The sequence below is a fragment of the Carassius auratus genome, chromosome 22 (genome assembly GCF_003368295.1).
Source record: "Carassius auratus strain Wakin chromosome 22, ASM336829v1, whole genome shotgun sequence".
In the NCBI taxonomy this organism is placed as follows: Eukaryota; Metazoa; Chordata; class Actinopteri; order Cypriniformes; family Cyprinidae; genus Carassius; species Carassius auratus.
The window spans coordinates 29,537,450-29,564,881 of NC_039264.1; the positions used below are offsets into that span (position 1 = coordinate 29,537,450).

The 27,432-nt window shown below is 36.2% G+C and overlaps 1 protein-coding gene and 1 long non-coding RNA gene across 2 annotated transcripts; one reads left to right on the forward strand and one right to left on the reverse strand.

Moving 5' to 3' along the window:
- Nucleotides 1-620: 620 nt before the first annotated feature.
- Nucleotides 621-9,105, reverse strand: LOC113040297 (uncharacterized). Its single transcript, XR_003275176.1, has 5 exons — nt 8,963-9,105; nt 2,759-3,155; nt 2,259-2,324; nt 1,535-1,651; nt 621-1,344 (listed from the first exon to the last, which is right to left on the reverse strand). It is a non-coding gene; the product is annotated as an uncharacterized LOC113040297 (long non-coding RNA).
- A 4,365-nt stretch (nt 9,106-13,470) lies between these two features.
- On the forward strand, nt 13,471-23,034 carry LOC113040296 (SLAM family member 5-like). The gene is made up of 4 exons (XM_026198640.1): nt 13,471-13,615; nt 20,664-20,990; nt 21,908-22,201; nt 22,471-23,034. Exons 1-4 carry the CDS (start codon nt 13,558-13,560, stop codon nt 22,602-22,604), a joined length of 813 nt encoding a protein of 270 aa, XP_026054425.1. The 5' UTR covers nt 13,471-13,557; the 3' UTR covers nt 22,605-23,034.
- The last annotated feature ends 4,398 nt before the right edge of the window (nt 23,035-27,432 follow it).

Consider the following 27,432-nt stretch of genomic DNA (forward strand, 5'->3'; position numbering starts at 1 on the left):
CAAAAAACATCTAAAGACTCATCTTTTCCGCCAGCACTTAACCAAATAATACTAAGCACTTACCTTTTCTTTTCTTGTCTAGCACATTCTGTAAAAAAAAAAAAAAAAAAAAAACCTGGCTATGTGTGCTGTACTAGACTAACTGAGACTTGTCATAGCACTTGTATAGTGTTGTTGTTCTCTTGTTGATCTTATTGTTTCTACTGCTCTCATTTGTAAGTCGCTTTGGATAAAAGCGTCTGCTAAATGATTAAATGTGAATGTAAATGTAATTAAAGCAAAAGGAGCCCCTACCAAGTATTGAGTACATGAACAGTAAATTAACATACTTTCCAGAAGGCCAACAATTTACTAAAAATGTTTTTTTTTTTTTTTATTGGTCTTATTTATTTTATTTTTTACTTTATTCTAATTTGTTGACATAGTGAATTGGTGGGGTTTTGTTAAATGTGAGCCAAAATCATCACAATTAAAAGAACCAAAGACTGTCTGTGTTTCACTTTCACTTTTTTTATTTCAGATAATTTTCTGTCGGTGGCTGGAAGGAAGTTTTTTTTTTTTTTACTTTAATTTTTTTAATATTTTTTCTCATGCATAAATAAATATGATAACACAGCAAAAACAGTGACACGATTAATTTTTATTTTGGAAGTATTTGTCCCGTTCATTTTCTCCATAAAGATTTTACAGAACAAATGTCTTCTAAAGCACGTGCATACAGACGAAGTACATACATATGAATTACATACTTTGAGTTGAAGCAAAAAAAGACAAAGAAAAAGTTTGTAAACAGAAAAACAAGATCACGGAAAAAAGACACAAAATGTACCTGTAATGCAAAATTTGTCATGTTTCTCTGATTCATTTTTCATGTAATTTTCCAAATTCCCCAAAAATTGTACTTATAATTATATTACATTTTAAACTCCTAATAATCAGATTACTTTTACTTTTTACAGATTACATTACATATTACTCACACAATGGCATCCACTGGCCTTCAGTAATTATTGATCTGGGCTGCATTTCCTCAACAAAGTATTGTTAGCTAACTGTGGTGGTAAATTCCATTGAACTCTATTGGTAACAAAAGAACTTGCAACCATAGTTGTTTTTGAGAAATGCACCCCTGGATAAAAGTTAGGACAACATTTTTTCAATCACTTTTTTCATGTAGTGCAGGAATTCCCAAACTTTTTTTTTTTTTTTAGACAAATATGTCATCTATCAGTGAATCAGATTTTGTTTAAAAAAAAAAAAATCTTAGTGTGATCTAATGTCAGTTTTCAATGCAGTATCTTTCCTCAATTATTAGTCCTTCACACTTGTTCTTCTCCCTTTCTGCTGTGAAAAAAAAACAAAACAAAAACAAATCACACACACACACAATTAAATGATGAAGGTTATTATCAGGAAATATTTTTAATGTTTCAACTGACCAATCAGAATCAAGTATTCCAGAGAGCCAAATAATAGTTTTGCATAAAGCACATGATGTTTCTCTCTCACTATAGTTTCTTCATGTGATACTCACTATTTCTGGAGCTCCTGCGGCGATAGTGAATCACAGCAGCAGCTACAACAGTCAGCAGCAGAACAGCAATAACACCAACAACAATTCCTGCTACAGCCGCTGAAGACAGACCTGAATCTGAAACAGATAAAGACACGCAGACATTAGTGAGAGAAAACATTACAGTGTGTTTATATACCATATTCACTGCATATATTCTCTCTATGGACACTTTTGCATGTCCAAAAGGCTTATTCCTCTATTAAAAATTAGGGATTATTCCATAATGGAATAGTTTATGAAAGGTTTGGGAACAGTCTTTGAAATGTCAAGAGACGTCTTTTCACTCTCTATTGACTTTGATACACTTGTTGCATGTCAAACGTCATTGTGTACTTTAAATTTGTTTGAACACCGGCAATTTTTTTGTAATTGAATTACAAGTTTGGAGAGAGCATGTCATTGGCTTCCCAAGACTACAGCGTTAAACTGTGTAAATAATTATTTCTGATGTCTTTATTATAAGCAGCAGGTGTTTAGGATGAAGTTTGACAAATTTTATTTATAGATTTTTTAAATGTAGCATTTTGCTCAAATTAAATTCATGTTTTTGAAAGAACAACAGCAAAATCATTATAAGTGAACCATAAAATTAGCTCCCCTTATGAACAATGCATTTATAAATATTTTGTACTCCATTATATGCCGTGTATTAAGAGAAAAAAAAGGAATGGAGAAAATATACCCAAGTCAGACTCCCTCTTCTCCATCCAGGGCTCTTCATCAGTTGTGACTTGATCAGACAGAGCAGCTGGAAAACACAAAGGAATAAAAGTACAGAAATACAAGATAACACATTGATGTTGAATTGATGTTGAAAAGTCCTTTTGGCCTTTTCATGGTGATTTCAAAGAAACATGACCCATCGGTGATAAATTATGGTATGTTTGGTCATCATAAAAAAGTTATTAAATTATAATTTCAATAACATCCATCAATCCATCCAACCTTTTTGTAATCCACTTGTGTTATGTTGGATCACAGAATTTTAATAATGTCATACAGGTTATCAGAAATGCAATTTTATGCAATTGAACCATTTAATTTACAGCAAGCCAATGAATTCGAATTTGGTTTTATATTATATATTTTGAATTATAAAAGAAAAATCATTAATTTGTGTTATATTTAATTTCTTTAAACAACAACAAAGACACTTAAGGTAATTTACATTAAGTAACTCACCAGTGACAATCACATTGAAAGTTTTTATGTTATCATCTTGACTGATGCTGTTTTTTTTTGGTGATTTTTGTGCTATCACACTTGCGGTTTCTGTTTAAACTTTGTCTTTTCCCTGAACTCTCACTTCTGATGATCTCTGCTTCATAACGTCCAGCGTGTTGAGTTGTGATGTTTGTGATAATCAGAGATCCAGACTCATAGTCCACCTTCAGTCTGTCTCTGAATCTCCCGTCTTCTCCATCATATAAACAGCTCGTGTTGGGATGTCCATTGATCAGAGCGATGCGAGTGTCTTCAAAATACCACAGCAACTTGTCATGCTCTTTTTTGATTATATCAGTGTTTAGAGTGACTGAATCTCCCTCCATTACGAACACCGTCACATCACCAAACACACCTGGAAACACAAATAAACAAAAGTGTTAAGTGTAAGTCTTGAGGGCGCACTACATGATGCGAGCTACAGAAACACACTGTGCTAATATGTCTCTATAATAATGCTATTTTAATGCATTTTTTTAAATATAACATTGCATGCTAGTATCAGAAAAGAATGGAGAGGCTGCTCACTACAGAGCAAATGGGTGGAGCTTAGGTGTAGCTCCCACTCACTAAACACTTTTGTTTTTGCCCCCATTTTTCATGAGCCGAACTCAAAGAAAGATCTAAGGCCTATTCTCACAAATCTGTCTAAATCTGTGTTAGTGAGCACTAATCCTTTGCCGAGATAATCCATCCACCTCACAGGTGTGCCATATCAAGATGCTGATTAGACAGCATGATTATTGCACAGATGTGCCTTAGGCTGGCCACAATAAAAGGCCACTCTAAAATGTGCAGTTTTACTGTATTGGGGGTGTTCTCTGCTTTTCCATTCGACTGCAGATATAATGGGTGTGAAGTCACATGTTGAAACCTATACTCCTCAGCAAATTTCTGGTTGTCTTTGCTACTGTAGCAATGCCCAATATTGCTGCAAACCACCTGTGGAATGCTACGTCTATCTTTCTCAGTCTCCACTGCAATTTGCTTGAGCTTTGTGTCTGTGACAGGAAAAGTTTTAGCTAACATATTCACATGATGAGTCACCTCAGTGTCTGTGGAGCTTTCAGCATGTTTTCCCCCCTGGACAGAGCATCTGCCAGAGCTATGTACTTTCCTTGAGTATAAACCAGCTCCATGTCATACCTCTGCAGTCATATTATCAGCCGCTGAAATCTTGGAGACATTTGATTCAGGTTATTTTTTAAGGTAGCAATTAATGGCTTGTGATCCGTCTCTGCCACAAATGTCTGTAACCCGTACACCTATGAAATCTTTCCACTCCATACACCAAGCCCAAGCATTGTATTTCTATCTGTGCGTATCGACATTCAGACAGAGTCATTGTTCTTGAGGCATATGCAACTGGCCTCCAATTGTCTAACTCCGCCTGCAATAGAACTGCACCCAGTCCATCTTTGGATGCATCTGTGGATATCTTTGTTCTTCTTGATGGGTCAAAGAATGTTAGCACAGGCTCTGAGGTAAGGAAAGTCTTCAACGTACCCATTTTGGTTCATGATCAGCTGTACACTTGAACTCGCCTTTGTCATGTTATAGTTCTCTCAAGTACACTGTTTTTAAAGATAAGTTTGGTATGAACAAGTTTGGTCTTCCCCATTACTCTATGTACAGCCTTTCTGTCTTTATTTATTTTCTTCTTATTCTAGTTACAAAAGTGATTTAGTCAAGAGCGGTGAGAGATTTTCTCAAACTGTCATTTGATTAATATGAATGGAAGACAGGACAAATATTGGATAGCTTCCCCTTACAGTACAGGTCAAAAGTTTGGAAACATTACTATTTTTAATGTTTTTGAAAGAAGTTTCTTCTGCTCATCAAGCCTGCATTTATTTGATCAAAGATGCATCCAGAACTTTGCACCTACCATCTCACTTATGATTTCTTCTCATGTTGGGGTTTGATAATGTTCTCTTTGAATGTTGGCATTTAAGTCCTCTGGATCCATTCAAACACGTACATCACCATTTGCTTTTTTCAAGCACACCACCGAATTGACCCACTCTATAGGCTCTTCCACTTTTTCTATGACTCCCACTGATGTCATTCTTTCCAGCTCTTGCCTCAGCTTTTCACGAAGAGGTGCTGGAACCCGTCTTGGGGCATGGACTACTGGCTATGCATCTTTTTTTCAACTTATTTTGTAGGTGAATGTTAATTCTCCAAAACCCTTCCAAAAATTCAGAAAACTATTTCACTATATTTCCCACATTGTTCTGTGTTTCACCATTATTTATTATGATTATTCTTTTCACCAGATCTAGGTGTTCACATCTGTTTCTTCATGCGCCTTTTGACTCCGTCTCCATTTGGAAAAGCATTGCTTGGCAAAATGACTCTGCCCTTTACATTTGGCACAGATTTTGCCATAGGCTGGGCACTACTTCAGCGAGTGTTTTCTGCCACATCTCTTACATTTAAACAGTTCTTTCTCCTTTTGTTGTTTCACTTTACTCATTCTTCTCTGTTACTGCAGCTACAGTTGAGCTGTCAGTTCCACTCATCTTTGCGGTTTCATAAAAAGTTTCTAGCATGCTGAAGAGCTATCACACTGGCATGACAGCTTCATTCAAGCTAAGCTCTGTCTCTCTCAAAAGCCTCTCCCTCACTTTTTTTTTTATCATTGATGCCAAACACAATTTTGTCACGAATCATTGAATCTTGCAACTTTCCGAAATTGCTTGCTTTCAACATTAAATCTATTAACAAACAGTCAAAAGTCTCTCCCTGTAGCTGCAGACGTTAACGAAAAACATACCTTTCAAAAGTCTTTTTTGGCGAGCAGTGTGAGTCAAGCTTCTCAATTACCACGTCATATTGGCCTATTGCCTTTATCTTTGGACTGTTCAAACATGAGCATGTTAAACATCCCTATAGATTGAGGTCTTGCCATGGTGAGTAGCAGTGCAATTTTACATGCATCTGATGCTTCATCAAGGCCCACTGTTTGCAGGTAAAGTGTAAATCCTTGTTTAAAAGTTCTCCATTCACAATCAATATTCCCCGTCTAGTTCACAGCGTAAGGCAGTTTAACACTTTCCTTGATGACTCTGGGTGTTGGTCATCACCACTCCTGGTGCAATGTAATGTTTCTTGATCCAATAAAGAAAGTTTTGTAACAAACTGATCTTTCTATTTTTTCAGGACGGGAACAGGAGCAGCCGCAACACAACTAAACTTCTGCTTCGTAATCCACACACCTGTCAACACTCCCGTATTTCCCGGGAGTCTCCCGTTTTTCACACCCATCTCCCGGCCCCCTCCCGTTTTGTTGTTTCTCCTGGTAAACTCCCGTAATTTGTATGGCCCTACCTCGTTATATGAATAATCACATTAATACATTATTCCAAGGTTGTCCAGTTGCCAGATCTTGTATGAAACGCATCCTACTCACACAATCGATACATCATGCAATTCTGAACCCATTTGTGACCTCAACCTGGCAACCTACAGCTCTGTTGCGCAGTTGATATCTGCGCAGGTAGACGGGGGAATTTGAATTAGTGGTGGAAATTATGATTCTTTCTAGTGATTCGTTCATTTCAGTTCGTTCACCAAAATGATTCGTTCAGAATCGTTCACTGATTCGTTCAGTGACCATTTCTTCGTATTACACAAAATAAGCCAGCAGATAGAAAAAAGTGTATTGTGTTGTTATGTCTTAAGTCAACGAACGTATTCACTTGTTACAAAAACTGATCTGGCTTTATTAAAATGTGTGTATAATCGCATTCAATATATAAAGTCTAATTAAGTTGTTCAAATGAACAAAGCACAAGGTTTTCTTGCCTAAATAGCATTTTAATTGTTTGGTCAGACAGTTTCTTTATTATATATTCACATTCATCAATCGTGGATTAAACGTGGAGTTGCTAAATATCAAAACAAGCGTATGTGCACAGTACAGTACCTATAACTGCGCTTTGCATTTTTGCAAGATTGACATGCTAAATGGCAGACTGACCCGGTTTACTCTCATTCATTTCGTTCACGAACGAGATAAGCTATGTACCAGTTCATTTCATTCACGAACGACATGTATCCGTTCATTCAGCTCGTTCACGAATGACATGTGTGCCAGTTCAGTCATTTCATTCACGAACGAGATTTTCTAAATCATTCAACTAATGCACGAACGACATGTGCTTTGCCGATTGAGAAACGTGATTGGTAAACTGTTTGCCAGAATATACCCTGACCATCAGGTCAGTCATTTCATTCACGAACGAGATGTATCATTCAACTCGTGCACGAACGACATGTGTGCCAGTTCATTCATTTCATTCACGAACGATATGTATCAGCTCATTCAACTCATTCACGAACGACATGGGTACCAGTTCAGTCATTTCGTTCACGAACGATATCTCTAGATCTAGTTCAGAGTCAGACTCATATGAAACTCGTTCATTGAAGGGCGTTTTCGTTCACTACATTCAACAAATCAAATACTCTGTCACATCTCATACTCGAAGGCTATTGGCTCGAGGTTGAGTAATTCTTTGACAGGATGAAACAGTTGTTACCCGGTTCACTGAGCTGCGCATGCGCTGCTTATAGCGCCGCGCTGCTGTGGAGGGAGGAACTTCACTGAACGAGAAATATGAGTCAGTGGATTACGTGAACGAGAACGATTCGTTCACCTAAAAGATTCGTTCAAAAAGAACGATTCGTTCACGAACGACACATCACTAATTTGAATCAAGCGTCACTAAAAATGGCATTAGAAATCTCAGGTGGTGGCGAAAAAAACTAAATATAACTGCAAATATAACAACAGCTAGTCGGAGGAATTTCTTATCACGAAGCAGCATCGACAATTCCCACGCTTTTTGCAAAGTATGTCGCACTGATTTCAGTATCGGACACGGTGGGAAAAACGAGTAAAGGCAGCACAATAATTCCCAACAGCACAATCGCACAGTGGAGGCACAAAGGGGCACACCCGCGATTTCAAACTTTATCAAAGTCTGCTACTTACAATTATAATTCTGGATGTAAGAAACACTAGAGCCCCTTTCACACTGCACGTCGGACCCGCAATATTCCCGTAACATTGCCTGGTCGCCTTCTGTGTGAAAGCAACCACGTCCCGGAATTGATTACCGAATCGAACCCGGGTCGGGGACATAGTAACATTGCGGTAATCGATCCGGAACGAGCGCTGTGTGAACAAAAGCCAGATCTAATTCGGTATCGAAATGATGACGCGCGTTATCGCGCGACTCTTTTACCGGCTGTTTTGAAGGAAGATCAACATTCGCGACGAAAACACATGTGCAAACTGTAATGAAGCAGAGATCAGTTAGTTCCTCACTTTCCGCGCTGACGCAGAGATCGTTTGCTTGCTTCAGTTAAAGTATAACGTGCCAAGCGTTGTCGACTCGTACATTACACGTCACGCGCTGATGTCACGTGTCGTTACGGGATCTTCAGGGGTTGTGTGTGAAAGCACGCACATATACCGGGTCATCACTGGCTGTGTGAAAGTGCCAAATCTAGCGACCAGGGAACAATTACAGGAACACTTTACCGCTGTATTTGCCGGAATGGCAGTGTGAAAGGGGCTTAGGAAACACCTTCATGTTAAATACATGAAATACTCAATCCTGCTTAGGGCACCCATTTGGCCAGCAGCGGCACTGCAGGCTGCAGCGAGGACCGCTTGTGCTCCCCTGGTAAGTGTAACACTACTGACACATAATGGTTAGTTTTAGTACTGGCAAATACAAACGCATTATATAACTACACTAACCCTACTCAACTCTTATCCCTCCACCCCATTAGACATCCAGAAAGATGGAGCTGAAATTTATTTGACTTTGCATTTAGTATAAGCTTATACCTCTTGAAAAACCGAGCCCTGGTGCCGACAGCGACGGTACTGTTGTCACAGGCAAATCAGTTTTTTTTTTTACGCGTCAGTCAGTCGCCATTTCCAGGAAGAACTAATCAAATAAATGTCGTCCAAAAACATAGAACATAGAAGGAAAATCGTGCTACTTTATATTCTTAAAATATACTAAATAATTATTTAAAACAGCGACATACAAGATGGACACAATACAATATTTTAGGAGTTGATGAAATGAAACTGTAAATGTAAAATGTTGAATATGCAAAATAAAATGTATGTCTTACCACCAACGAGCAAAACAAACAGAGCGAGCACAAAACAGCATCCCATTGTTTCAACTAACGTGTCTTTAAGAGTTCATTCAAATAATGCTGCTCCGTTGCGTTAATGTAATCAATGTTTTTTTCTTCTTGCCTTTCAAAAAAAAAAAAAAAAAAAAAAAAAAAAACGCCCGCAAGATTTTGATATTCAGTATATAAATAAATTCTGCACAATAAAGACACGACCGATTTATCTAAATAAAATGTCAATAATCGTTATTTCAGAGGTTAAAATAAAACACACGTAGCCTACTGATATATCGCATAGCCTTTATTGAAAGAGAAAGCAAACAAACAGGTTTACAACATCCGTGTCATCTGCCTCAGGGGAGGAGAACTGTCCCCACAGTGGAAAAAACATTGTCAACATTATCATCTGCAAACTATATCTTTTAAGACCGCATTAGCCTACTATAAAAACATGGAAATGTAACAGTCTGCAAACCCACAAAACGCCACAGTGTTTTTCCCTGCAGAAAATACATGTGATCCACTGAATGCATGTGACACTCAAGCTGTATACACAGAATGAGTAAGAATGCACAATCTCACAATCTGAATCCACCCCCACACAAGAGAAGCACACGGCTGCAGCCTGCAGATCGCCCCATTGGTTTGATCGTCTTTCGTAGACATACACGATAAGAAATGTGTGTGTAGTTGGTGTAGGACATAGTATGTTGATTAAAAAGCTAAAAATGCTGTGCCTTCATTATAATGCACAGAAGAAGAAAAAAATATTAGTCTGTAACTCGTTATGTCTGTGAAATGATTGTTTTTTTTTAATTAAGCTGATTTTTAGGCTAACAGACGAACAACCCACTACATTTAGTAAATTAATTGGGTTTATTATCCACAGTGGGAGGATCAGGCCTTTAGATAGAAAAATGAATTATGAATTAAATAATTTTTGAAAATTTTATTCTTTCATATCATCAGAGTATGAGAAAGGAAATGAAAAGGATGTATCAGTATTGTTTTAATTTATATAACATGACATATTGTAATATATAATAATCTGTAATGCAGTTGCAATAATGTGTCTGTGTGCCATTTCAATTTTTATGAAACTTGAATTTTCTTTACTATATTGCAATTTTCCTCCCCTTTATTTCAGGAAAATATGCTGCTCCTCATTATTTTAAAGTGAAGAAATAGAGAAACTTTTATTTCTACCGTCCAGTGATGATTCTGATAGGACATACCTGTAATCTGCTGCTATAGTAACGAACACAATTTCATGATCATCATGCTCTTATTTTAGTGCAGTTGTGTCAGCCATTGCAGTCAAATATTGAGATAAACTTTATAAAGTATCATCTATTTATATTAAATTAATATATTAAATTGGTATCTTCTCCAATACCCATTTTATTACCGTTATTGAGCCGATTCTTTTCAATCAGCTGGAATGATTCGGGACATTCTACAAACCCGATTCAAAAAAAGTTGGGACACTGTACAAATTGTGAATAAAAACAGAAAGCAATGATGTGGAAGTTTCAAATTTCAATATTTTATTCAGAATACAACATAGATGACATATTAAATGTTTAAACTGAGAAAGTGTATCATTTTAAGGGAAAAATAAGTTGATTTTAAATTTAATGGCATCAACACATCTCAAAAAAGTTGGGACAAGGCCATGTTTCCCACTGTGTGGCATCCCCTCTTCTTTTTATAACAGTCTGCAAACGTCTGGGGACTGAGGAGACAAGTTTCTCAAGTTTAGGAATAGGAATGTTGTCCCATTCTTGTCAAATACAGGCGTCTAGTGGCTCAACTGTCTTAGGTCTTCTGTCGCATCTTCCTCTTTATGATGCACCAAATGTTTTCTATGGGTGAAAGATCTGGACTGCAGGCTGGCCATTTCAGTACCCGGATCCTTCTTCTACGCAGATGTTGATGTTGTAATTGATGCAGTATGTGGTCTGGCATTGTCATGTTGGAAAATGCAAGGTCTTCCCTGAAAGAGATGACGTCTGGATGGGAGCATATGTTGTTCTAGAACTTGGATATACCTTTCAGCATTGATGGTGCCTTTCCAGATGTGTAAGCTGCCCATGCCACACGCACTCATGCAACCCCATACCATCAGAGATGCAGGCTTCTGAACTGAGCGCTGATAACAACTTGGGTTGTACTTGTACTCTTTAGTCCGGATGACATGGCGTCCCAGTTTTCCAAAAAGAACTTCAAATTTTGATTTGTCTGATCACAGAACAGTTTTCTGCTTTGCCACGGTCCATTTTAAATGAGCCTTGGCCCAGAGAAAACACCTGTGCTTCTGGATCATGTTTAGATATGGCTTCTCTTTTGGCCTATAGAGTTTTAGCCGTTTAGCCAGCAACGGCGAATGGCACGGTGGATTGTGTTCACTGACAATGTTTTCTGGAAGTATTCCTGACCCCTTTTTGTGATTTCCATTACAGTATCATTCCTGTATCTGATGCAGTGCCGTCTAAGCCGAAGATCACTGGCATCCAGTGTGGTTTTCCGGCCTTGACCCTTACACACAGAGATTGTTCTAGATTCTCTGAATCTTTGGATGATATTATACACTGTAGATGATGATAACTTCAAACTCTTTGCAATTTTTCTCTGAGAAACTCCTTTCGGATATTGCTCCAATATTTTTCTCCACAGCATTGGGGGAATTGGTGATCCTCTGCCCATCTTGACTTCTGAGAGACACGTCCACTCTGAGAAGCTCTTTTTATACACAATCATGTTCCCAATTGACCTAATAAGTTGCAAATTGGTTCTCCAGCTGTTCCTTATATGTACATTTAACTTTTCCGGCCTCTTATTGCTACCTGTCCCAACTTTTTTAAAATGTGTAACTCTCATGAAATCCAAAATGACCAATATTTGGCATGACATTTCAAAATGTCTCACTTTCAACATTTGATATGTTATCTATATTCTATTGTGAATAAAATATAAGTTTATGAGATTTTTTTTAATTATTCCATTCCTTTTTAACTCACAATTTGTACAGTGTCCCAACTTTTTTGGAATTGGGTTTGTAAGTTTAACGTGGCTTAATGCATTAAAACAGTGTTTTTAAAAGACTAAACTCAGTAAACACATTGTTAATAAAGTATTATATTCACAGACAAGCAGATGAGTCCAGAATAAGAATGCAATGCGTTTAATCACGCGTTAAGCGTTTTCCTCCCATAGAAAACCTTAGACTAAAAGGAAAATGCTTAACGTGGCGTAATGCATTAAAACGTGTTTTAAAAAGCTGACCTTACTCAGTAAACATTTTTAATAAAGCATTCTATTTACAGACAAGCAGGTTATGGGAGGAGAATGCTTAACACGTAATTAAACGTGTTGTGTTCGTATTCTGGGCTCATATCTGCTTGTCTGTGAATATAATGCTTTATTAATAATTTGTTTACTGAGTTTGGTCTTTTTAAAACACCATTTTAATGCATAAGTCCACGTACTTTCACGTTAAATGCTTTTGAAAGTCCCAATGATTAATTTGTGAATTTGACTGGTCCAGATTAAACTTGCAGTAAACATCTCTTGATTCAATTATTGTGAGTCAAGTTAACAATAAACAACTGCATTATAGTAAAGGCTTTATAAAACTGCACAGCATTTTTAGCTTTTTAATCAACATCCTCTGTCCTACACCAACTACACACACATTTCTTATCATGTATGTCTATGAAAGACGATCGAACCAATCAGAGTAGGTATTGCACGTGCAGCCCCGCCCCAGGTGCAGCCCCGCCTCCATCTGCAGGCTGCAGCCGGGGGTACTTGGCCTGTTGAAGAAACAGAAACTGTTGCTAAGACTTGCACTGCAACTGTTCAGACCTTCACTGGTTAAAAATATAAAAACCACAATAGAATATGTGACCCTGTCTGTGAAGTCCAGGCTAAAGTCTCAAAATCTATGAGATAACAAGCAACAAAGTTTGATTTTAACCGTTAATTTCACTATGATTTCAATCGTTGACATGTTTTTACTCAGTATTAAAGATATCAAGGTTCCATTTTCACAGAATGTTCTTTACATTATGAAGGAGGATTTTTTGTAAAATAGTAAATCACAAAAATAAATAAAAAAAGACTTTAGCTGTGTTTTCACAGGCAGAGTCACATGTTCATAAAATCAAGCGTTACAGCATCTGAGTTCAGTAAATTCACATCTACATTTATATTTATTCATTTAGGTATTTATCTTTTTTTTCAAACATGACATACAAACGAGGAAACCAACAAAGTGAATTGTTTTAGTAACATACTGTCTAGTAAACCACAACCTAAAAGGAATATTTAGTAAGTAGTGAATAATAGTTTTTGTCAAAATAAAAATAATAATAATAATAATAAAACAAAGGCTCTCCTAGCTACCAGTTATTTACTGACTGTGTTTGGGTGAGTTTTAGAGAGGAAGTGTTGTTGAACACATGGGGGATGATCTAATTCAGTCTTCAGTCCGGAGGAAGTCAGCAGAGGGTTCACTTTGGTAACAGCTTGTTCTCTACACAACTTTACTGCAAGCTTTCACATTTGACTGAAACTGTTTCAGACTGATGATGAAAATGTTTCACACATTGGCTTTTTGCTGTTTGTGCTGTTGCAGCCTGGCTGGTAAGTTACAGAACAGATTTATTATTATTATTATTTTTTTTTATATACAGTGGCATGTTATTATTGTGGAGCTCTAATGAATTCAATTCCACTATCAATCAATAAATAATGCAAGCCTGTACAAATACTAGAGATTGTAAAATAATAATAATAATAATAATAATAATAATAATAAATATCTAATATAACTTTTATGCTCGCTAGGCTGTTTCCTTGATTTTAGTTACGATGTCATTATGTTTCTGTCTTGATTCAGTCAGTTGCTGCATTGCTGATCATGGTTTCAACGATCAATATATCTGTCCTTTCCAGTGCACACAATCTCTGCACTAATCTCAGAAAACCTAATGCAGATATTTTGAAGCACAGACCTTTGGTGTATATATGAGTCTCACACACAACTGTTAAAAACTCACACTGTAACATTCATCCTCTAAACATGACTCTCTGTAGATGAAGTCACTCAGCAAAAATTCAGAAAAAAGTGAAGCTAGTTCTGAGAAAAGATTATGCAGCTTATATTTTTAACAGTTAAACACATCTCAACAAGTGTGATAAAATTATATATCACACTATCACACTTATAATCCAAGACAAAGGTTATGCAACCTAACAGTTTTGTGTAAAAGAAGTAACTAATGAACAAAACATAGGGCTATAAATACACAATACAACTGACTAGACACAGTTGAAGGGAAAACCAAAAGCCATGGAAACCTAACACTATATAAACTAAAGAAAACAGAGCTAAACAAAATAGTGAAAACTGAAACAATATAACTAAATGAGTCTTTGAATGGCATGAACTAAATATTACACTACACGAAATTGTGAAATTATATCAAATATTATTTAAGTGGAAATTGTTGCATTATGTGTAATATCACAAAATAGCATAGAGTATGTGTGATTGGAGTACATTAGAATACTTCTTTCTTCATAACACTCTATTATTCCATGTTTGTGGTTAATGTATGTTAGTGTGTGTATGTCTTGAGAGGTGAAGAGTGTGAGTGTGTGTTCTTGTGAGTACACTTTCAGAAAAAAAAGTACAAAACGGTACCTTAAAGGAACAAAAGCTTGTCACTGGGGTGGTACCCTCAAAGGTACATTATTGTACCTTGAGTCAGAGGAGCAAATTTGTACCTTACTTTTTTTGTACCTTCTAAGGGCCAATACTGTACCTTTGAGGATCAATAATGTACCTTAGACAAAGGTACAATAAAGTACCTCTGGAAAAAGGTACAATTTTGTCCCATTAAGGTACCACCCCAGTGACAAAGCCATTTTGTACCTTTAGGTGGCAAAAAAGTTCCTTTTTATTTAGGGCTGGGCGATATATCTAACGATATGATCATGCGCATCTAATCAGTAAAGCTGCTTCCGTGATCACCGCTAAAATCTCCATCACCTGCTTATAATTGGAGTGCCATTTAATAGACAGAGCCGTAGATCACTGACAAGCCACGCCATATCGCGTTCATTATCGAAGATGAATCGCCTTCAATAATGAACACGATATGGCGTGGCTTGTCAGCGATCTACGGCTCTGTCTATCAGAGGTGGGACTTTCAAGTCACAAGCAAGTCTTCAAGTCATATTCAAGTCCTCAAAGGGTTAAAGCTAAAGAGATAATTAAGTGACTAATTAAATGATGATTGTGCATTAGTGATGAACACCTGCTGTCAACAATCAACATCACTGAAGTAAAGAGAAACACAAGAACTACAACTGAATTTAGCCACAGGCTTAAACTGAAAAAAAAGTAAAAGAAAAAAAAAACACTATGCCACCATAATTGTGGTCAATGTTTGCTTTAAGTAGTGTCTTGACCCTTTTATTGGTTCAAAACAATTGCAATATTGTTTTCGCAATAAACATGTATGCATTGCTGAGTCAAACCTTGCAGTAACAGATGATCTTATGCTTTTTTTGCTTATAACTCATGTTGACTGAACATCATGAAATTGTGTTTATCTTTGGATAGCAGACTGACACTCAGCTATTACTGAACTGAAATAAAAATAAAAAAAAATCACAATGCTTCAATGTTGAAAGACACAAAAGGAGACAATCAGTTCAGGTTTTTAGACAAACACACTTATCACACGATCCTCAACAGTGGTGACAATTTTTCATACTGCAGTGCATGATGGGAGTTTTTACTAAGGTTTTACCCAGCATGCAACATTTTGTTGATTGTCACCACTGTTGAGAGTCATATGCTGGTTCTTGATGTCTGTGTGTGTCTACACAGTATAGTTTTTCAAATTTTGTATGCACTAAGTAGATTTAAAATTCACTTTAATTTTTTTTCCATAGTGTAGTTTTACTGGGTTGATTATGCTAAACTTAAATAGAGCTAATGTTAATTTGATTGTGATCTGACCACCTATCACATACAGATTAATTTCTTCTCTCTGCTTTACAGCACCTCATGCAATGCTACATAAAGAGATCTAACATGACAGTCAAGGGTCAAGAGCCCCACTAAAGCAAACACTGGTCTCCATTATGGTTGCATCACTTTAACCAATAAAACATCAACATCTGATCCTCTGTAATTCTCAAGAACAGCAGGTGTTCATCATTAATGCACAATCATCATTTAATTAGTCACTTAATTATCTCATTAACTTTAACCCTTTGAGGACTTGGGATATGACTTGAAGACTTGCTTGTGACTTGAAAGTCCCAACTCTGGTAAAAGCTGAATGTCAGTCAACAATCCAAAGAAGACTATCTCATGATGTCCAAGTCAACATGAGTTATAAGCAGAAAAAGCATAAGATCATCTGTCACTACAAGGTTCGACTCAGCAATGCATACATGTTTGTTGCGAAAACAATATTGAAATTGTTTTGAACCAAATTGCTTTGAATTAGTAAAAGGGTCAAGACACTACTTAAAGCAAACCTTGACCACAATTATGGTGACATAGTGTTTTTTTTTTTGTTTTTTTTTTTTTTCAGTTGAAGGCTGTGGCTAAATTCAGTTGTAGTTCTTGTGTTTCTCTTTACTTCAGTGATGTTGATTGTTAACAGCAGAAGTTCATCACTAATGTACAATCATCATTTAATTAGTCACTTAATTATCTCATTAACTTTAACCCTTTGAGGACTTGGATATGACTTGAAGACTTGCTTGTGACTTGAAAGTCCCACCTCTGCTGTCTATTAAATGCCACTCCAATTATAAGCAGGTGATGGAGATTTTAGCGGTGATCACGGAAGCAACTTTACTGATTAGATGCGCATGATCATATCGTTAGATATATCGCCCAGCCCTATTTTTATTCCTTAAGGAGTGAAAGAAAGTAAAGGCAAACAACAACTAACTGAATTTTAGACATTTATTTTAGTCCTTAAATGGAAAACAGTTTAATTCACAGATTCAATAATAATTAATCTCACAACCATACAATGTAACAACCCAAAATAAAATGTTACAATGTTTAGGATGTCATGTCTGATATAAAAAACATTAAAAATAATTAATTAAATTTTTTTAAAGAAGCATTTCACTGACAAACTGACAATTTACTGCCACTCCAAAAACAAAATGAACAGCGATATCAGAGAATAGATGCATAGCAGGGAATAAATACAATGGAGCCCAACTGAAGCAAACACTGATCTCCATGATGGTGGCATAATTTTAACCAATAAAACATCAGCATCTGATCCTCTGTAACGCACAATAACAGCAGGTGTTCATCACCAATGCACAATCATCATTTAATTAGTCTCTTAATTATCTCATTGACTTTAACTCTTTGAGGACTTGGGATTTGAGTTGAGACTAGTTTGTGACTTGGAAGGAATGACTTGTTTCCTCCTCTGGTGAAATCAGCTGCTGAGTTCATGGGTGGAGCAAAAATGTGGCAGGACTTTTACTTTCTGACCCCTGGACTCTCCACCTCTGCCAATAAAAGAAAAGTGTTTTTAATACAAAAAAAAGTCAACCTTCAAATAATTATGTTCAGTTATGCACTCAATACTTCGGGAATCTGTTTGCAGAAATGACTGCTTCAATGCGGCGTGGCATGGAGGCAATCAGCCTGTGGCACTGCTGAGGTGTTATGGAGGCCCAGGATGCTTCGATAGCGGTCTTAAGCTCATCCAGGGTGTTGGGTCTTGTGTCTCTCAACTTTCTCTTCACAATATCCCACAGATTCTCTATGGGGTTCAGGTCAGGAGAGTTGGCAGGCCAATTGAGCACAGTAATACCATGGTCAGTAAACCATTTACCAGTGGTTTTGGCACTGTGAGCAGGTGCCAGGTCGTGCTGAAAAATGAAATCTTCATCTCCATAAAGCTTTTCAGCAGATTGAAGCATGAAGTGCTCCAAAATCTCCTGATAGCTAGCTGCATTGACCCTGCCCTTGATAAAACACAGTGGACCAACACCAGCAGCTGACATGGCGGCACCCCAGACCATCACTGGCTGTGGGTACTTGACACTGGACTTCAGGCATTTTGGCATTTCCTTCTCCCCAGTCTTCCTCCAGACTCTGGCACCTTGATTTCCGAATGACATGCAAAATTTGCTTTCATCCGAAAAAAGTACTTTGGACCACTGAGCAACAGTCCAGTGCTGCTTCTCTGTAGCCCATTTCCTGCACACGCCTGTGCACGGTGGCTCTGGATGTTTCTACTCCAGACTCAGTCCACTGCTTCCGCAGGTCCCCCAAGGTCTGGAATCGGTCCTTCTCCACAATCTTCCCAGGGTCCAGTCACCTCTTCTCGTTGAGCAGCGTTTTTTGCCACACTTTTTCCTTCCCACAGACTTCCCACTGAGGTGCCTTGATACAGCACTCTGGGAACAGCCTATTCATTCAGAAATTTCTTTCTGTCTTACCCTCTCGCTTGAGGGTGTCAATGTTGGCCTTCTGGACAGCAGTCAGGTCGGCAGTCTTACCCATGATTGCGGTTTTGAGTAATGAACCAGGCTGGGAGTTTTTAAAAGCCTCAGGAATCTTTTGCAGGTGTTTAGAGTTAATTAGTTGATTCAGATGATTAGGTTAATAGCTCGTTTAGAGAACCTTTTCATGATATACTCATTTTTTGAGATAGGAATTTTGGGTTTTAATGAGCTATATGCCAAAATCATCAGTATTAAAACAATAAAAGACCTGAAATATTTCAGTTGTTGTGCAATGAATCAAAAATATATGAAAGTTTAATTTTTATCAATACATTATGGAAAATAATGAAGTTTTATCATAATATACAAATTTTTTGAGAAAGACCTGTACTCACTTGAGTTGTTCCAAAAACTGTTTATTGAGCTGGATCCTCCAAAACTCTCTGTTAATGTTCAGAGGTTAAAAAATTATCTTCTTGCACAGTAGTGGTTCATGATCATCCCACAGAATGGGTATTCCTGATGGAAGTGTTTCTGTTATTGGATTAATTCTGTTGAAGGGATAGTTCACTCAAAAAGATGATGTTGTCATAATTTACTCTCCCTCAATTTGTCCCAAACCTGTACGAGTTTCTTTCTTCTGTTGAACACAAAAGATATTTTAAGTAAAGTGATGTGACATTCAGCCAAGTATCAAAGAGTGTTGGTTAATGCATTTAAAGGTTGCCATTGACTTTGCATAGTAGCCTTTTTTTTTTTTTTTCCTACCATGGAAGTCAATGGCAAATTTCAACTGTCTGTTAACCAACATTCATTAAAATATCTTTTGTGTTCAACAGAAGAAAGAAACTCGTACAGGTTTGGGACAAATTGAGGGCGAGTACATTATGACAACATCATCTTTTTGGGTGAACTATCCCTTTAATATTTTTTGATGTAAGTGTTGCTTTTTTTTATGGTTTAATGAGTGGTAATGAGTGTGACTGCAAATGGCTGGTATGCACCAGGAACAAAGTAAGATGTCATTTCTCTTACGGCTATCATATTTTACATGTAATCTACTTGAATACTAAGATGGATGAAATGTTTCATAAGGTTTAATCATTTCCCTTATGGCTGCTTTACAGTTTTTAATTTTTGCAATCTACTGGAATATTAAAATGGTTAAAATGTTTCAAAGGTTGATTTTAGACTTTGTCTGATGTTTAATTGATAAATAAATGTTTAATAAAAAATGTGTTTCTTTCTTTATTTGGTTTTATTATATTAATTGTAAAGGGTAAATGGTGTAAAAAAAAGTGAATGCAACATTTTGATAATTTATAGTCCAATATTAAGTTAAATTCACTTTTACATGTAGTAAACATAGCACATTTGTTTGGTTAAATTTCATCCAATATTTCAATTATATCTACTCAATATTTTTTTGTTTATTTTACATAGAATTACAGTTGTGGTGTTTTATAATTTTGATTATATCTAACTAATTTTATTTCTCATATAAAGTTATTCAGTTATTCAGATTTACTTAATTTTTTTACTTACAATTACTCAATTTAAACAGTATATTTCATTGATTTCACAGCTTTAAAATTTACTCAATTTTTTTGAGTGTAAAAATGTTTCACCAAAAAAATTGAGTAAATAATAGTTAAACTTTTTACAGTGTACTTGGTTTCACAGACAAGGCCTCCCAGACTGAAATATAAATCTGAGCTGTTTCATCTGAAAGAAACTTGCACTGATTGATCTTATGTTTTGTCTCAGTATGCACACCAGTAATCTTATTTTCTAAGGCACTTTATAAAAAAAAAAAAAACACACTAATGTAAAAAGCTGAGCTATGGCCTAATTCTGTCTTAGTCTACAACCTGTCTATGAAACCAGGCCTTAATCTTCCAGAGGCACTGAAGGCAACAATCAGATTTAAGATGGGACAAATGTACCTGTGGCTCCAGTCCCAGACAAAGTGACAAAGTGATGTGACATACAGCCAAGTATAGTGACCCATATTCAGAATTTGTGCTCTGCATTTACCCATCCAAAGTGAAAATAATAACTGAAAATAATACACCAGAAAATATGAATCCCAGACTGTGTCTGTGCTGCTGATCTTCATTACATTTACAAAACTGATCAACAAAATTATTTGAGATCTTTAATCTGTGTTTCTGATCTTCAGATGTGTTTGCTGATCCGGTCACAGTGAAGTCAGTGTCAGTGACGGAGGGAGATTCAGTCACTCTAGACTCTGGTCTTACTGACATGATGGATGATGATATGATTCTGTGGAGGTTTGGAAATGAAAACAATGTGATTGCTGTAATCAGTGTAATGACCGACAGCAGCACTGTATTTGATGATGTTCTTGATGAGAGATTCAGAGACAGACTGAAGCTGGATTATCAAACTGGATCTCTGATCATCACAAACACCAGAACTGAACACACTGGACTCTATCAACTACAGAGCAACAGTGTGATCAAGAGATTCAGTCTCACTGTCTATGGTGAGTTAAATACTGGTTTTATTGACTTGTTAGATACATCTTAACACTTATTTTGATTATTGATTATTAAAGGGGTCCTATTATGCTCTTTTACAAAGTCTTGATTTTGTTTTGGGGTGTACTAGAACAGGCTCTCATACTAGGTTGTTCAAAAAACACATTATTTCTCACATATTTTACATTATTACAATACCTCTCTGCGCAGTCTGGCATGAACTGCTCCAATAGTTCCTGTATCAAATGAAGGCCCGCCTTCTGGAATACAAGTTGTGCTGTGATTGGTTCGCTGCGCCAGTGTGTGCTATGATTAGTAAATTGGGCCAGTGTGTACTGTAATTGACAGCACTCGGCGCCTGGTCGCGTGCGAGCCACTTGCGAGCTTCAGTGTAAATATTGTGTCAAAATCAAATCAATTTGAGCGTGATTTAAACCCGGATGATTGTAACCACTCTACACTCATCTGTCTTGGGAAAGCTAGCGTGTCTCCGACATAGTGATAACACTCATTTCGTTCTCTATTGCAGCTCAACCAGTTCTCGTCCCATTCGTCAATCTTTGTGATATCACAAATCCCGGAAAACGAGTCGTTCAGTGTAGTTTTTGAAAAGTGATTTCTGTTAAATAAAATATCTCCTTTTCAATTAGACTGGCTTTGTAACTTTGCAGACATTTTTATGCTCAAACAGCAACATTATAGACTAACTAAATTTGAAAAAGTGAAAAAGCATAATAGCACCCCTTTAAAATAACTAGATAACTTTAATTCTTCCTGATAATTTTCCTGTCTGATATTTGTTCATATATGTCATCAATAATCTTTTATAAATGTAAAGACAGAGGAATGAATATCACTGTCATGAGACTGATGCTGAAAAAAAAAAAACACTTAATCATCTATTATTTTTTCATGTTTTCAGTTCAACTGCCTGTTCCTGTCATCAGCACCAACTCTTCAAACTTTTCTTCATTATCATTATCGTCATATTGTTCATTGTTGTGTTCAGTTGTGAATGTGGGTCATGTGACTCTCTCCTGGTACAAAGGAAACAGTTTATTGTCCAGCATCAGTGTGTCTGATCTCAGCATCAGTCTCTCTCTACCTCTGGAGGTGGAATATCAGGAGAAAAACAGCTACAGCTGTGTGATCAACAATCCCATCACAAACCAGACCACACATCTGGACATCAGCAAACTCTGTCTGACATGTCCAGGTACAGCAGAGCTGATTACTTTTTCCATATAATAAAAACAGTTTGTGATTCACACTGTGTAAGCCCCAAGTAAGTCCCCTATAATTTTCTTTCTTTTTTTAATGTATTTATGTATGTATGTATGGTATGTATTTTTGCAACATTGGGATTGTTTTCATCATGTTGATTATACTTGTATTTTTACAGTTTGAGTTCCTGACAGAGACTGTAGTCAGCTGGTTGAAAATGAGTACTCTATTTATTTATTTTTATTCTTATTTTTTTCCCAGAAGTCCACTGTTGTGGTTTTACTGAAGCTGTGATCCGATTGGTTATCTCTGCTCTGGTGGGTGTGGCCACTGTTGCTTTCCTGGTTTATGACATCAGATCTACAAGAGGAGGAGACAAGAAACAGATATCATAAATATTGTGAAATATCTTTGAGTTTTAATCTTTAAAGATAAAACGTTGCAAGGATTTAAATTAAAATACATTTATCAAAGAAAACAAGAAGAGGTTTAATGTGTGGATGCAAATAGAATTGTAAAACCTTTTTTTATTTTTCGATTTATATGGAAAAATAAACCACATTGTCTGGGGAAAGAAACATAATTACATTCAAAGATATGGTGGTCTTAATGTATTATTCAGTGATGTCAAAAAGTTTTGCTTATCAATGCTTTCCTTTCATGGATCACAAAATTAAGGCCATCTGGTGGTTAAGACAATGAATAGTTTTTAATATTTCCTTTCATCTTCTATACTACCATTCATTTCATTATATATTTGCATAATATATGTTTTATGTTGCTTTGAAGTATTTTTATTATGAACTGTAATAGCAATAAACTATAAATTCAGGCTGAATGATTGTTCATAGCTGGTGATGGTTACAATGAATAATGTTTGAAATATACTTTTCTTAAGTAATAGCTCAATGAATTATAACTAAATTAAACAAAACACAGTAAAAAAACAATTTATAAACAATTTACAATAGTAAAGACATCAGCTACTCTGAAGGGACATTTAACATCAAACTTATAAACTTTCCATTATAGAAATTTTTCCCCCAAGTAGATGAATAAATATGACCACGAGTAAATTTTTCAACTCTTATTTTGTCTACACTAACTGTTCCTTTTTTTTTTTCTCAGCATCTAAACAGTTTACTTTTAGATTATATATAGAAAATCTTAACAGAAGTATTGCTGCAAAACAAGTTTCACCGTTGTCTGGCACAAATGAGAGGCAACAGACAAATAATTTCAATAGCATTTTAACATTTAAACAGTCTATTCAGATTTTTCCACTTTCCTAAAAAAAATAAAAAAAAGCTTTTCTGCATCAGTTTTGCAGTACAAAAAGAAAAGAAAAAAACATTTATATGTCAACAGTCACTAGAGGGAATAACGCCACCTAGTGGTTCAATTACAATGAGTTTCTTTCAGAAGATTCACTCCAGAAACTTTCAAACATTCAACGGTCATCTGATCTGAAAGCATCTCAACCTCCAAGAAACAGCTGAAAAAAAAGAAGAAAAAAAACCTCCACATCTATGCTTCTGTGCTTGGGATGTATAAAGTGCTAGTATAACATGAATAAAGATGCAACAATCATCGGAGTCCAAAGGCCCATGTGAAGGATCATCCATCATGAATCTTCACTGACAGTTAGGGTTTGATGAAACAGGTAACAGCAACACACAAGTGTCAAAGGCGGGATCTGACTTCCAAAGAAATCCTTCCCTCTTACTGACAGAAAAGAGAACCCATAAAAACCATCTATGCTTTTTTTTTTTTTTTTTTTTTTTTTTTTTTTGAGTTTTACAATATGTGATCATAAGATAGTAAGATATATATGTGTGGGCAAATTAATTAAACATTTTTTATTAAAAGATAAGGCTTCAAAATATCTTATTTAAAGATTATGCATTATAATCTTACATAATGTATAATTACATAGTATATTTATATAATTGTATATTTTAATTTGTTTCTTTATCTTTTAATTTTATAGTATATATTTATTTTTAATACAATTTTTCATAAATGTATTTTATACGAATATAAATAATAATTTGTAATGTGTTATTATTATTATTATTATTATTATTATTATTATTATTTTAATAAAAATTTTGGCAACAATTATGCTCACTTTTCTTACCCACTAAACTCTTTTAACACTAAATGTTTAGATTTTATTAAATTATCATGACTCAGATTTTTTTCTTTTGCTGCTGAATTATTCACTAATCTAGTTTAATATATATATATTTTTTTGTGGTTATGATATTTTTTTCTTTATAATGAAGTAGTATATTTAGAAGATTGTGTTTTTAAAACATTAAAGGGGGGGTGAAATGCTATTTCATGCATACTGAATTTTTGACACTGTTAAAGAGTTGGATTCCCATGCTAAACATAGACAAAGTTTCAAAAATTAAGTTGTACGTTTGAAGGAGTATTTCTGTTCCAAAAATACTCCTTCCGGTTTGTCACAAGTTTCGGAAATTTTTTTTTGAGTATGGCTCTGTGTGACGTTAGATGGAGCGGAATTTCCTTATATGGGTCCTGACGCACTTCTGCCGGAAGAGCGCGCGCTCCAGTATAGCAGAGCACTGAGAGCACAGACATTCATTCACTCATCACAGCAAGAGCATCGCGAAAAGTCACAAAAGAAGTGTGTTTTTGGTTGCCAGGGCAAGACAACCCTGCACAGATTACCAAAAGAGAAACAGCATTAAGGGACCAGTGGATGGAGTTTATTGTTACAGAGCATCAACGGAGTTGTGTAAGTGTTTGTTCCCCTGCATTTCGAAGATGCTTGTTTTACAAGGCCCAGTTTGACGACGGATTTGCACATCGTTTATTTCTTAAGGATAATACAGTCCCAACGAAAAAGGGTCACGATCGTGTGTTGGAACCGCATGCGGTGAGTGAAACGGCTTCAAATATCTATGTGTTGTTAACTTAGCTATCGACGTGTAAACACATCAAGTAAACAACATGCGATGTTGTCATCAAACTGCACTTTCCACATGTACAGCTTAAAAAAAAAAAAAAAAAAAAAAACGACAAAGTGGAACTTAATCATTTTCCAAAACCGCTAAGCAAATATATACAGTTTCAGTACATACCACATAGAGACGTTGTTGTTGCTGCTGCTCTTGTTAAATTTCAGCATCTGGATCATAAATATACGCTGAATCTGACTGTTAGCCATGGTTTGTTTTGGTTGGTTTTGTCCTCAGGTAATGTCACAGCTTCCAAACGCTCTCAAAGCAAAAGCCTACTGGCGCTCGTGATTCTTTAGCTCCGCCTCGTGTTTTTCCTGGAAAAATCGGTACAGACTATTTTTCTCTTATGAATATAATAAAACTAAAGACTTTTTGGAGTTATGAAGGATGCAGTACTACTCTATAGGTACTCAAGATTAACAGGATATTGAGTGAAAACGAGCATTTCACCCCCCCTTTAATGATCATCACTTCCACATTCAGAGGTAGATATTAGGCAGGTGTTTTTGATTAGGGTTGGATCTAAACTCTGCAGGACTCCTGCTCTCCAGGAATTGAGTTTGACCCCTGATTTAAAAAGTAACTCATGCACATAGCCATTAAGAGTCAATAGAGGAACACAGAGAAAGAGCAATTTTTGTTCAGTAAGTATAGGATATCTGTCCTGTTCAACTTCCAAGATGAATCACAACATTATATACTTTATTTTAAATAGAAATAAGTGTGCACTTCTAGAGTGAATAAACGCCAGCTCGTTTTTATCATCACAAACAGCACAAGCTCACTTTCCTTTTGAGAATTTTAGGTTTACAAGCTTGAGTATGTTTAATGCTGATTAACATCAATAGGAAAACAAGGTCATTGTGATTTTACCAAGTAAGACATGTTCCTGGATCAACATTAATGTCCAAAAATATAGACTTCGACCAGTCTCTACCTCTAAACTATCCATAACTTATTCCTAAAATCAGTGTGAAATGATAGCTGATTAACAAGAGTATAGAAGCACCTAACCCCTGATTGTAAGCCTAAAACAGATATTTCCTGAAAAGTTGTATCTCTGTTCTGATTGGTTGATTGGAATTTTGTTCCATCAACAAGGATGTTAATCCAGGAACATGTTGTACTTGGTGAAATCACGCTCACCAGGAAAACACACCATCTGTATGAAAACACTTACCCCCGGTTTCACAGACAAGCCTTAAGATAGGTGCAGACTAAAATGCATGTTTGAGCTGTCTCAACTTAAAATATCTTGCTCTGACAGATCTTAAAATATGTCAGTGTCATTGTTCTGTGTCAAGATGCACACCTGTAATGTTTTCTACTAAGGCATTTTTGTAAAAGTTGCTTAAATATCTTAATTTAACTAAGGTCTAGTCCTGGTTTAAGCTAAGTTCCGTTTGTGAAACCATGCCTTCGATTATTAGATTATTATTTCAAAGGAATCACCAGATCAGTTAGTATTAATGGACCTGCTTACACCTGAGCAGTGAAAGTGTATAGATGCTAACATGGCCGCGGGAAGTGGGGGTGCTGGGGGTGCTGCAGCACCCCCTAGTGACGAGAGGGAGATAAAAAAAAATGTAGGCCTATTAAAATATTTTGCACAATTTATAAATTCCTTATGAATATTTTAGAAAATGATTTTGACACACGCAGTCTATTACGTATATTTTGGATTTTAATTTCATATTTTGAGGCCTAATCAACACAGGTTCGGAAGTTAAGTTGTCAACGTCAGGCAGGCAGGTTTGGTCGCCGAGTAACGAGGTTTCCCGCTCGTTCCATGCAGAATACATTCATCTTTATTTAATACAGCGCACCTCGACATTTGGACACCTGTAACCAGGGCACCCCGCCTGCATGAAGCTCAGGTAAGAGCATTGTGCTGCCGCGCTTGTAACATTTATTTTTTTGGCAACAAGTGTGGGATCAGCTTTGACTAGCCAAGCATCTGTAAGTAGTATACTATAGTATTTTTGGAAGGTGGTGGGGATGGAGATGGAGAGTATTATTTCGTTCGTGTGTTCTTTGCGTAAGGGTTGTGGAGAACTGTTAAATAACGTTTAAATAGTCGGAAATTATTTCCTTGTGGTTTGTGTAAAAATGTTGGAGATGGAGACAGAAAGCTTTATACTGTGCGTGTGTTTTTTGCGTAATGGATGTGGAGAACTGTTCAATAAACAAATTGCTTAAATAGTCAGAGATTATTTCCTTGTGGTGTGCG

Bases quoted from the DNA above. Each gene is read 5' to 3' on its own strand.
- LOC113040296 (XM_026198640.1), top strand. From the start codon at position 13,558: ATGATGAAAATGTTTCACACATTGGCTTTTTGCTGTTTGTGCTGTTGC. The intron at 13,616-20,663 runs GTAAGTTACAGA...TCTGATCTTCAG, and splicing joins GTGCTGTTGCAGCCTGGCTG to ATGTGTTTGCTGATCCGGTC. The intron at 20,991-21,907 runs GTGAGTTAAATA...TCATGTTTTCAG, and splicing joins ATTCAGTCTCACTGTCTATG to TTCAACTGCCTGTTCCTGTC.